Genomic DNA, 12,983 nt, shown 5'->3' with positions numbered 1-12,983 from the left:
CAGAGAAAGCGACGAGACATGCGTTCTAAAAAAAAACAAAGACCCCTGGTGGGAGCGGCGAAGGCAGACGGGGAGGGGGCAGCAGGCATTGCGGACACAAGTGCGGGTCTCTTATCCCAGCGTCAAACTAAACAGCAATTCCCAATAAGGACCAAAGTGGAGTCATGACAGCTAAGAAGCAGCAGCACCCCGCCATTTTGTTTTTTTTTAACCCTTTGTATGTAGAAGGGGCCGCAGGACAGACCCGGCCTCAAAGCGTCCCACCCCATTGTGGTGCCACTGAAATCCGGAAACGGAAGAGAACTGGATCTCCCCCTGGTGAAAAAAACCAGCAGTAAAAGGTCGTGACGTAGGAGGCCCCTGGAATGTCGAACCCCATAACGGAGCGGATATGTCCTCGGGCGGGGGGGGGGGGGAGGCCAACTCCGGGCCTCAAGGGTCACCAGCAGGTCAGGTTTTAAGGATATCCCTGCTTCAGCACAGGTGGCTCAAGCAGTCCCAGCTTCAGCACAGGTGATGCAGTCTTCGACTGAGCCACCTGTGCTGAAGCAGGGATATCCTGAGCCCCTGACCTGTCGGGGAACCGCTTGTGAATTTGTAAAAAAAAAACGGGCACATTTTTCTTTGGCGACAAAAAAAAAAGGGGCAAATTTCTCACAGTTACCCCAACTTGGGCGAGACGCTCACACGTCTGTATTTTCCCGCGGAGACCCGTCGCTGCAAGAAGATTACATTCAAAGCGTTTATCCGAGTGCCATAAACATCTCTTTAATAAAGGGAGCCTCTCGGCCGCTGCGCAGCAATGCGTTGCTGGGCCCACCTGGCGGCGGAAGGGTTAAGGCGTGCGCCGCTGGGATTCCAATGGTGCAGAGACCCGGGCTAAACTTATCAACCAGCTCTGAGAAAACCTGCAGCGGCGGCCATTTTAAATGCCCCCACAAAAGGTTACGTTGGTCTGTCTGTGAAATTCCTCGCGGGCAGAAAAATAATTAAGCGATATTCCCCCTCCCCCCCCCCCCCCCAATAGCTGTGGGTGACTTCAAGGTCAGAGAGATACTCCGCACTTTGTGACCTGCAGCCTGTTGCTCTGGAGAGCGAGGGGGTCCTCTCTATCTCCCTGACATGGCGGCGGTCAGGAGATGACACTGAATGGTGGGTGCGCGCCGACCACCTCTCTAATTCATGCTCCCACGCACAGAGAATGAGGATGTTGTCAGTTTGGCAAAACTCCCCCGCCAGAGCTGGTAAGACTCTTCCCAGATTACCAGGGCCCAACTCCTCCGCTTCTGCAGAATGACACGCGTGTGCCTTCCGCCCACTGTCAGAGGGGCCCTGCAACGCAGCGCGCGGGGGGGTGAACAAACCGGGATCCGTTTCCCAAGACCTCCCCAAGGTAGGTCACCTGCCCACTGGATTACAAGGAGCCGACACTGGGTTACCCCTAAAAACAACTCCCCCCGCCCCCCGCTTTGAGTTACATGCTGGCTCCGGACACCGTTGCATGTTTTGTTCCGAGGGATTCAGATTGCTCTGCTACATGTTTTTTGCACAAGCGCTTGTCGCCCCAAGTCATGGGTGGGGCAACTCCAGTCCCCCGGGGGCCACCAACAGGTCAGGTGTTCAGGACATCCCTGCTTCAGCACAGGTGGCTCAATCAGTGGGCTCAGTCTTCGACTCAAACCTTCCCGCCGGAACTTGCGGCACTGATTGAGCCACCTGTGCTGAAGCAGGGACATCCTGAACACCTGACCTGTCGGTGGCCCCGGAGGACAGGAGTTGGCCACCTCTGACCCAATTGAACCCGTGTTCTTCATCCTGAGCGGCCTGCCTGCGCAATCTCCTCCCAGGGAGAAGAGCATGAAAGGGGGATCTCTGCACCTTCTGTTGAGGGAACTTTAATCAGGGAGAAAGCAGAATCCCAATACATTTCCCCTCCCCCTCCTCCCCCCCCCCCCCCCCCCCCCACATACATAACAGAGAATCCCTCGGACAGACGGGCAGATTCAAACATCAGTGACATTCTGGGGGTTCCGCACCCCCCCCCCCAAACAATGACATTTAAATACTCCTGATTTTTATCCCGATGTAAATGACATTTGAAGCCAATTCCTCTGCAGTTCATATATTTTTTTCTTTCTTGCCCTTTCCCAAGCGGTTTCTATATTTTATATATTTTTTTTAATTCTGAGGCTGCGTTCGGGAGATAGAAGCGTCTCAAATATTAAGTGTCTCCACCAGAGACGTCCCAAGATAACCTCAGAAGCCAGATCATGCGGGTGCGGGGTGCGGGGGGTTAACACGAGGAAAACATTACAAATTAAAAAGCAGAACATTCTCAGGAGGCGGGATAGTATAATTATTGGGGTAGTCGTACTTCTTGGGGGACGGTCTAGGACACTTGCTCGCGGCTTTTTCGCTGCGACTAAATGATCGCCGGCACCTCGCCGGGACTCACCCTTCCGCCGGAACTTGCCGCCGGCCACTTTGCCGCTAAGGTAATTGCCCAAACACCCTACCCTAAAACCACCTACCCTAAAAAAAACCCTATCCTAAGCCCTTACCCTAATACCCCCTACCCATAGCCCTTACGCTAATACGCCCTATCCTATGCCCCTTAACAAAAAAAACCCCTACCCAAACAACTAAAACCCCTTAAATTTACCCCCTACCCTAAAAGGGGGACAGTAATAAGAAACAGCCGGCGGCGGGGATTCCAGTGGCGGATCGGCAATCAGCGTCCGGACGCCGGTGGTGATTTGGTCGCGGCAAAAAACGGCTGTGACCAAAATGTCCCGTTCCGGGCATTGCTGCTCTAAATGACCCTGGTTTGTATCCTGATGTAAATGGACCGGATTATTTATCAGTCAGATCCTACTGGAGTCTATGTGTCCGCTGCTAAAACCCCTCGTTTACCCCCCATTATCACACCCCGTGACCCGTTCCGGGGGCCCGCATTACAGAAGAAGACCGTACGTGGCATGCAGTGTTCCTGCCCGCATGATTTGTGTGTTTTACACAACGGCTACATTAAGACACAATAAATAAAAAGATATGCTATATATATATATATATTAAAAAAAAATCACTTATTCACAATAAAAGCACAATTCAGCATCATGTAGAATGAACCAAACCATGTGGTGCTGTGCGCTGCAGGGCCCGGGAACACACAGACCCAACCTGTTCCGTTATCCCCATCCTTGCAGGAATACCCCAAAGGGAATCCTCTTGTCTTCTTACAATCGCTTAGAGCTGGAACAGCTTCACGTTTAGTCTCTTAAACCCCCATCGCTGCCAAACCGCGGCACGACCGGCTACAACCATCGCCTGCGTGAAGTAAACCCCTTCCCGCTGCTTGGGGGGAACAACCCCTCTATGCTGTGTAAGGATTCCAACAGCCCAGGGCTTGGGAACTCGTAACCTGGGGATCTGACATCCTGCAGTCCGTGGGGAAGAGGAGAGGGCTGGATCTTCCTTGCGCATGGAACACGACAAGCTGCGAGAGGGAATGGCGCACTGCGAGAGAGAGAGAGAGAGAGAGAAGCGCGTTTGGCAACGAGAGGTATTGGCCACTGCGGTTGCGTCGTTCCTGCTCGTCGGATGATGCCGGGGTGGGGACGTTTGTGCGTGATCAGGGCGGGAGAGAAGAGGGCGGGTCCTTTCTCTGCGCAGGACGGGTGCGTGACGATTGGAAGGAGGGAGACAAGCTGCGTTACTGACATGGTCTGGTGGCACAGAAAGGATCTTACCCAGGGCAGCTGGAAAGACAGAGGAGAAGGGAAGTCAGCGCACAAGGTATAGGCACTTTAGACACAGTAAAAGGAGTCCCTGCCCCGAAGAGCTTACAATCTAAGTGATCAACGTTTCGGTCCCATTTGTGGACCTTTCTCATGAAACTAAAACGTCGGTCACTTTAGAATAAACACTGGTATCATTCAAGCCCCGTGTGAATGCTGTTTCTGCGACCCACCTCTGCAAACCCAAACTAGCTCGGTACCAACATGCACACAATATGGCTGTGTACGTGTTCCTAAAGCGTGGGTGCTCCTTTGATCTGCTGTACTAAGTAGGGAGAGTAGTGTGCCCCTGTATAGGAGGAGTAAGGTGTGTGCCCCTGTATAGGAGGAGTAAGAGGTGTGTGTCCCTGTATAGTGTGTGCCCCTGTATAGGAGGAGTAAGAGGTGTGTGCGCCTGTATAGGAGGAGTAAGAGGTGTGTGTCCCTGTATAGTGTGTGTCCCTGTATAGTGTGTGCCCCTGTATAGTAAGAGGTGTGTGTATCAACTTTTCTCTGTACATCTAAATACAATTAACATGGAGCAGTGATTTAATAGCAGATACCATGGTGTTATTCATCAAACTGCAACATCCCCGATCGGGACACGATCGGGACACTAACGCAAGGATACTGCCCGATCGGCACTATTGCAGTTTAATGAATAACCCCCAAGGTGCTGAAGCCAGTGACAACGGTGTACATTCTGCAATAACCATTGGTCGAAACCAAATAGGCATATATGCAGGGCGTGTGCTGGCTATCCAGACACAGCGATAGCCCTACAGCTCCCCCTAGTGGGGTCTCATTTATTACACCACATGTGCAGTAACGGGTGTTAAAGGGGCAGAATTGGGCCTTTAAATGGTGTCGGAGGGCTGCTCTGTGTAACTGCGTAAGTGTGCCACTGATTCTTGGGCTTAATCACTTCCTCTGGAAGTTGCACCTAAATCTTTCTGCGAGTGCTATTCTGAGCAGCTCACACTGACACCGAGCTGTGAATGCGAGGAGCTGTTCTCTGTGGGATGTTCCTTTAGGTGTTTACCCTGCATTAGCAGATATAGCAGGGGCTTGGGAGACACTACAGGAAGTGGAGAAACACATTCACACTATAAGGCAGGCTATGCTCTACTTTATCGCTCTATACTATAGTGATTCCCAGCAGGGGGGGCTAGGGGGTGTGTGAGGGGCCTCCAAGGGGTTCATCAACAAATACATAATGTAATGGGGGATCCCAGGCAGTATAGGGGTTCCTGAGCCCGTGTGGGGGCTGCGCACTTAGTAAGGCCCCAAACTGCACCATAGCATGGGGGGTAGAGCGGTAAATTACAGCAGGGGCTTCCAAAGTCACTGCCCACAATGCTGTGCATCCACAGCAGCACGGCATTGTGGGGCGTGACTTTGGAAGCTCCCGCAGGGAGTGACAGAACCCCCCCCCCCCCCCCCCATGCTGCCTGCACACACCGAGGGGCAGTTTGGGGCCTTAATAAGCAAGCGTTCCCCCCCCCTTCCCCGAGCTCAGGACACTACACTGCCTGGAATCGGTCACATATTTATGTTAGCGATAGTCTGATGAGTGAAACATAAGATTAATTAGGGGTTCCCGGAGCAAATATTTTCTAGCATGTGGAGTACAATGTTGGAAAAGGTTGGAAACCCCAGCTCTACTGTATATTACACTGTGCTGTAGTTTCAGTTTATCCACTGGAGGCTGCCATCTTGGATTTGTGATTGGATTCGGTCATTTATGGCACTGGAAGTACCAGACAAACGGAAGTGCGAGAGGTCAGTATCTAGCCTCGGTTCTCCTCTCTGGTCAGTGTATGCTCAAGTTCGGTGCCAGTTTTAAACTCCAAAATGAATAAATACAGCCTGCACAGAGGCTGCAGAATGGACGCACAGTTGCTTCCTGGGCTATATAAAATCTTAAAGAATCCCTCGGAAGTCACCGTTTGGTGATGGTCAATATACAACCCTGTGCTTCTATGTTCAGTGGGCTACCATGTCTTATGTGCCTTCCCTGTCAGTAAATAATAATGTCTATGGCTCCGATAGGCTGTGCAGCATTGTGCAGATTTTTAAATACTTGTTCCAAAGAGCTTACAATCTAATTTTGGAGCTGGCCTTTAGGTGACTTCACCAGTTTCATTATCACCCAGGTTCCCTATAATCCCTATCTCCGGCCACTTACACACTGCTGGGGTGGGTGGGCACTATACCAGTCCGTCATATAGAGATAGCGCTTGCACGATTGAGGGGTCCGCCTTTGATCCTTCCTGGAACTCCTGCAGGGTCAGTTTGCCATCAGCATTCTGTAAGGGGGGAGGAACAGTGACACTGGAATTAACACGTACCCCTATCTCTACACAAGGGGGTGGGCAACTGCAGTCCTCAAGAGCCACCAACAAGTCAGGTTTTCTGGATATCCCTGCTTCAGCAAAGGTAGCTCAATCAGTCCCAGCTTCAGCACAGGTGGCTCAGTCACAGCTTCAGCACAGGTGGCTCAATCTCTCCCAGTTTCAGCACAGGTCTTCGACTGAGCCACTGATTGAGCCACCTGTGCTGAAGCAGGGGTATCCTAAATACCTGACCTGTTGTTGGCCCTTGAGGGTCAGAGAGTACTCTTCCCTATTAAAGCCGATATCTCAACTACTTGTATTAACTCCTTTGCTGGCAGAGCTGCAGGTCCCTGGAGAATCAGTCATATCTTTCCCCATCACGTGTCCCGTCTCCTGTTGCTCTGCTCGCTTACTGCCCATTACAGCACCCGCTGCAACACGGACTCCCCCTCCTCACCTTGTCCATCATTGCAAAAATCCGATCAACTCGCTTCTCCGGAGTGTTCTCTTCTTCAGGCAACTCCACAGTGTTCCCCTGGGAGAGAGAGGGAGGGGGAGAGAGAGGGGAGAGAGGGAGGGAGAGGGAGAGGGGAGAGAGGAGAGAGGGAGGGAGAGGGGAGAGAGAGGGGAGAGAGGGAGGGAGGGGGAGAGAGGGAGGGGGAGAGAGGGATAGAGAGAGGGATAGAGAGAGAGGGATAGAGAGCGAGGGATAGAGAGCGAGGGATAGAGAGCGAGGGATAGAGAGAGGGATAGAGAGAGGGATAGAGAGGGAGGGTAGAGGGAGGGGGAGAGCGAGAGGGAGGGGGAGAGAGAGGGATAGAGAGTGAGGGATAGAGAGAGGGGGAGAGAGAGAGGGGGAGAGAGAGAGGGGGAGAGAGAGAGGGGGAGAGAGAGAGGGATAGAGAGAGAGAGAGGGAGGGGAGAGGGAGGGAGAGATAGGGATAGAGAGAGAGGGATAGAGAGAGAGGGAGGGGAGAGGGAGGGAGGGAGAGATAGGGATAGAGAGGGGGAGAGAGAGAGGGATAGAGATAGAGGGGGATAGAGAGAGAGGGATAGAGGGAGATAGAGAGATAGAGATAGAGAGAGAGGGGGAGAGAGAGAGGGGGAGAGAGAGAGGGATAGAGAGCGAGTGAGAGAGGGGGGGAGAGAGAGGTACGTACCTTATATTTTTATCGTGTTTCACAGCAGTTATAGAAGGAACAATATAACAAAGGTGTAACACACAATGCATGATGGGAATACGCGCTTCGAGCACAAAATAAACCGTAGAAAAGGGAGTTAGTCCCTGAAGAGTGTACAATCTATATTTATGTATAAGGCTGAGGGAGGCTGAGGGAGGCAGGGAGGCTGAGGGAGGCAGGGAGGCTGAGGGAGGCTGAGGGAGGCTGAGGGAGGCAGGGAGGCTGAGGGAGGCAGGGAGGCTGAGGGAGGCTGAGGGAGGCAGGGAGGCTGAGGGAGGCAGGGAGGCTGAGGGAGGCTGAGGGAGGCAGGGAGGCTGAGGGAGGCAGGGAGGCTGAGGGAGGCAGGGAGGCAGGGAGGCTGAGGGAGGCAGGGAGCATCTGAGTTTTGACACAAATTCTGATAACAGTGACACCGAGTGTGACGCCGGGGAACCTGGTTCTAATGCCGGTGTCGGCTCCTTGTGACCTTGGGCAAATCACTTTATCTCCCTGTGCCTCAGGCACCAAAAACATAGATTGTAAGCTCCGCGGGGCAGGGACCTGTGCCTGTAACATTCCTACGTGCTGCGTCCTGCGCTCTGTACTGTAACTGTGACGCGCTTTATGTCCCATTGGGAGAGACACGCTATATGAAAAAGAATGCTTATTATGTATAGAGAGGGGGAGAGCGCTGTGTGCTATGGTTTTGGCATCACATGGACAGTGCGTGTCTGTATCCCCACCACATAGAGATACCTTCACAGAGACACGCATGTTACATACATGTAAATGTAAGCTAAATACACAATTCTATACATAGTGAAAGAATACACACAGCTACACAGAAACAGCTACATTTACAGGTTCAGAAGCATCCGGACACAGACCAGCAGCAACTACACAGAAAGTACACACACTCCACCGCAAGCACACACACGCACTGCCTCTTTCTGTGTCCCTAATTAACCGCAACTCACCACCATCTGATAAATGGCATCGACAATGTCCAGCATCTCATTGCGTGTGATGTACCCATCATTGTCCAGGTCGTACAGCTTAAACGCCCCTGCGGAAAAGCAGAGCGGGCACGTGGGTAGGCGAAGCAGATACACAGCTCACCCCACTACACGGTCACACCTTATACACCTTAACATACACATTCCCAGCTAGCTCAAACTCCTACACCCACCACATCATGAATATATGTCAAAAACAGCGCTACTGAGCGTGGCAAATGTATACAACAAAAGGCAGGGGTGCCCAATGCTACATCCAATATGACAAAACATATATGGTAATAAGCAGTGTTCGACAAATCCATTCACCTACAGGCCCGTGGCGACTGGATTTGACCCCGTGGCGACCTCCTCGTGGCTGCCCAAGCAGGGCGGGATTGGGGGCGGGACCAGGTGGCGAGTAGATTTTTTTTGGTTCGGCGAGTAGATTTTTGGGTGATTTGTCAACCACTGGTAATAAGTATAAGGTTTAAATCCTTCAATAATAATTACTTGGGTTATTTAGGTAAACCCTTTGGCCAAAGCGTCGTAAGCCTTCATACCACGTCAAGGTATAACCAAAATGAAGGCAGGTCCTACACTACACTGTGACCCTTCCCTTTACCTCTGTATGAGGGGAAAGTTGTATGGAGGTAGGTGGCAGCACCCCCCAGAGCTCACCCCTCCCCACCTCTTTAACTTGGGAGGTCTTTTCACTTTACTGCAAGAACAGGATCTACTATGGTTCTTTCCATAACCAAGTAATTATTATTATTGAAGTATTTAAACTTTACACTTATTACCATATATGTTTTGTCCATTGGCTGTAGCATTGGGCATCCGTGTCTTTTGCCTTATACACCTTACATTAACCCCGTCACGTTGCGTCGCTTCGGAAGCGGAGAAGGGGTTACGGGTTGTGTCAGCTGTAAGTGTGCGCAGATGCGGCAACGTTTGCAGGAAACACATATCCGTCATTATCGGTATTTAGTCAGTCAGGGCTGTGCAGGTCTGAGCTCTCTGCCTGGGACACAGCACCCAGAGCATTATATATTCATGTGGAACGTGAGCCCTCAAAAGGGATAGATATATATATATATACATACACACTTTTGGTACGCTGATTAATACTGTCTCGCTGTGATTAGCACAGGAGAGGAGCGGGCAGTACTGTATGTATCAGCGCAGGAGAGGAGCGGGCAGTACTGTATGTATCAGCACAGGAGAGGAGCGGGCAGTACTGTATGTATCAGCGCAGGAGCGGGCAGTACTGTATGTATCAGCGCAGGAGAGGAGCGGGCAGTACTGTATTTATCAGCGCAGGAGAGGAGCGGGCAGTACTGTATGTATCAGCACAGGAGAGGAGCGGGCAGTACTGTATGTATCAGCGCAGGAGCGGGCAGTACTGTATGTATCAGCACAGGAGAGGAGCGGGCAGTACTGTATTTATCAGCGCAGGAGAGGAGCGGGTAGTACTGTATGTATCAGCGCGGGAGAGGAGCGGGCAGTACTGTATTTATCAGCGCAGGAGAGGAGCGGGCAGTACTGTATGTATCAGCGCGGGAGAGGAGCGGGCAGTACTGTATGTTCAGCGCAGGAGAGGAGCGGGCAGTACTGTATTTATTAGCGCAGGAGAGGAGCGGGCAGTACTGTATGTATCAGCGCACGAGTGGGCAGTACTGTATGTATCAGCACAGGAGAGGAGCGGGCAGTACTGTATGTATCAGCACAGGAGAGGAGCGGGCAGTACTGTATGTATCAGCGCAGGAGCGGGCAGTACTGTATGTATCAGCACAGGAGAGGAGCGGGCAGTACTGTATTTATCAGCGCAGGAGAGGAGCGGGCAGTACTGTATGTATCAGCGCAGGAGAGGAGCGGGCAGTACTGTATGTATCAGCGCAGGAGAGGAGCGGGCAGTACTGTATGTATCAGCGCAGGAGAGGAGCGGACAGTACTGTATGTATCAGCGCAGGAGAGTAGCGGGCAGTACTGTATGTATCAGCGCAGGAGAGGAGCGGGCAGTACTGTATTTATCAGCGCAGGAGAGGGCAGGGCAGTACTGTATTTATCAGCGCAGGAGAGGAGCGGGCAGTACAGTATTTATCAGCACAGGAGAGGAGCGGGCAGTACTGTATTTATCAGCACAGGAGAGGAGCGGGCAGTATTGTATGTATCAGCACAGGAGAGGAGCAGGCAGTACTGTATGTATCAGCGCAGGAGAGGAGCGGGCAGTACTGTATGTATCAGCGCAGGAGAGGAGCGGGCAGTACAGTATTTATCAGCACAGGAGAGGAGCGGGCAGTACTGTATTTATCAGCACAGGAGAGGAGCGGGCAGTACTGTATGTATCAGTGCAGGAGAGGAGCGGGCAGTACTGTATGTATCAGCGCAGGAGAGGAGCGGGCAGTACTGTATGTATCAGCGCAGGAGAGGAGCGGGCAGTACTGTATGTATCAGCACAGGAGAGGAGCGGGCAGTACTGTATTTATCAGCGCAGGAGAGGAGCGGGCAGTACTGTATGTATCAGCGCAGGAGAGGAGCGGGCAGTACTGTATGTATCGGTGCAGGAGGGGAGCGGGCAGTACTGTATGTATCAGCACAGGAGAGGAGCGGGCAGTACTGTATGTATCAGCACAGTAGAGGAGCGGGCAGTACTGTATTTATCAGCGCAGGAGGGGAGCGGGCAGTACTGTATTTATCAGCACAGGAGGGGAGCGGGCAGTACTGTATTTATCAGCGCAGGAGAGCAGCGGGCAGTACTGTATTTATCAGCGCAGGAGAGGAGCGGGCAGTACTGTATGTATCAGCGCAGGAGGAGCGGGCAGTACTGTATGTATCAGCGCAGGAGGGGAGCGGGCAGTACTGTATTTATCAGCACAGGAGGGGAGCGGGCAGTACTGTATTTATCAGCGCAGGAGAGCAGCGGGCAGTACTGTATTTATCAGCGCAGGAGAGGAGCGGGCAGTACTGTATGTATCAGCGCAGGAGGGGTGCGGGCAGTACTGTATGTATCAGTGCAGGATGGGAGCGGGCAGTACTGTATTTATCAGCACAGGAGAGGAGCGGGCAGTACTGTATTTATCAGCGCAGGAGAGGAGCGGGCAGTACTGTATTTATCAGCGCAGGAGAGGAGCGAGCAGTACTGTATGTATCAGCGCAGGAGAGGAGCGGGCAGTACTGTATTTATCAGCGCAGGAGAGGAGCGGGCAGTACTGTATTTATCAGTGCAGGAGAGGAGCGGGCAGTACTGTATTTATCAGTGCAAGAGAGGAGCGGGCAGTACTGTATTTATCAGTGCAGGAGAGGAGCGGGCAGTACCGTATTTATCAGTGCAGGAGAGGAGCGGGCAGTACCGTATTTATCAGTGCAGGAGAGGAGCGGGCAGTACCGTATTTATCAGCGCAGGAGAGGAGCGGGCAGTACCGTATTTATCAGTGCAGGAGAGGAGCGGGCAGTACCGTATTTATCAGCGCAGGAGAGGAGCGGGCAGTACCGTATTTATCAGCGCAGGAGTGGAGCGGGCAGTACTGTATTTATCAGCACAGGAGAGGAGCGGGCAGTACTGTATGTATCAGCGGAGGAGGGGAGCGAGCAGTACTGTATGTATCAGCGGAGGAGGGGAGCGGGCAGTACTGTATTTATCAGCACAGGAGAGGAGCGGGCAGTACTGTATTTATCAGCGCAGGAGAGGAGCGGGCAGTACTGTATTTATCAGCGCAGGAGAGGAGCGAGCAGTACTGTATGTATCAGTGCAGGATGGGAGCGGGCAGTACTGTATTTATCAGCACAGGAGAGGAGCGGGCAGTACTGTATTTATCAGCGCAGGAGAGGAGCGGGCAGTACTGTATTTATCAGCGCAGGAGAGGAGCGAGCAGTACTGTATGTATCAGCGGAGGAGGGGAGCGGGCAGTACTGTATTTATCAGCGCAGGAGAGGAGTGGGCAGTACTGTATTTATCAGTGCAGGAGAGGAGCGGGCAGTACTGTATTTATCAGTGCAAGAGAGGAGCGGGCAGTACTGTATTTATCAGTGCAGGAGAGGAGCGGGCAGTACCGTATTTATCAGTGCAGGAGAGGAGCGGGCAGTACCGTATTTATCAGTGCAGGAGAGAAGCGGGCAGTACCGTATTTATCAGCGCAGGAGAGGAGCGGGCAGTACCGTATTTATCAGTGCAGGAGAGGAGCGGGCAGTACCGTATTTATCAGCGCAGGAGAGGAGCGGGCAGTACCGTATTTATCAGCGCAGGAGTGGAGCGGGCAGTACTGTATTTATCAGCGCAGGAGTGGAGCGGGCAGTACTGTATTTATCAGTGCAGGAGAGGAGCGGGCAGTACTGTATTTATCAGTGCAAGAGAGGAGCGGGCAGTACTGTATTTATCAGCACAGGAGCGGAGCGGGCAGTACTGTATGTATCAGCGCAGGAGCGGGCAGTACTGTATGTATCAACGCAGGAGAGGAGCGGGCAGTACTGTATGTATCAACGCAGGAGAGGAGCGGGCAGTACTGTATTTATCAGCGCAGGAGGGGAGCGGGCAGTACTGTATTTATCAGCGCAGGAGAGGAGCGGGCAGTACTGTATTTATCAGCGCAGGAGAGGAGCGGGCAGTACTGTATTTATCAGCGCAGGAGAGGAGCGGGCAGTACTGTATTTATCAGCGCAGGATAGGAGCGGCAGTACTGTATTTATCAGCACAGGAGAGGAGCGGGCAGTACTGTA

The 12,983-nt window shown here is 52.4% G+C and overlaps 1 protein-coding gene across 1 annotated transcript in view; it reads right to left on the bottom strand.

Annotated features, from left to right (window-relative positions):
* Window positions 1–3,052: 3,052 nt before the first annotated feature.
* NCS1 (neuronal calcium sensor 1) overlaps window positions 3,053–12,983 on the bottom strand; it is a 33,892-nt gene continuing 23,961 nt past the window's right edge. Inside the window, exons 5-8 of the mRNA XM_075578691.1 lie at window positions 8,250–8,338; window positions 6,570–6,647; window positions 5,965–6,085; window positions 3,053–3,758 (exon numbers count right to left, since the gene is read on the bottom strand). Coding sequence (XP_075434806.1) covers window positions 5,987–6,085; window positions 6,570–6,647; window positions 8,250–8,338 — 266 coding nt within the window. The 3' untranslated portion in view covers window positions 3,053–3,758; window positions 5,965–5,986. The remainder of the gene's footprint in view (window positions 3,759–5,964; window positions 6,086–6,569; window positions 6,648–8,249; window positions 8,339–12,983) is intronic.

The sequence above is a fragment of the Ascaphus truei genome, chromosome 21 (assembly GCF_040206685.1).
Source record: "Ascaphus truei isolate aAscTru1 chromosome 21, aAscTru1.hap1, whole genome shotgun sequence".
In the NCBI taxonomy this organism is placed as follows: Eukaryota; Metazoa; Chordata; class Amphibia; order Anura; family Ascaphidae; genus Ascaphus; species Ascaphus truei.
This window is presented reverse-complemented; position numbering and strand designations above follow the sequence as displayed.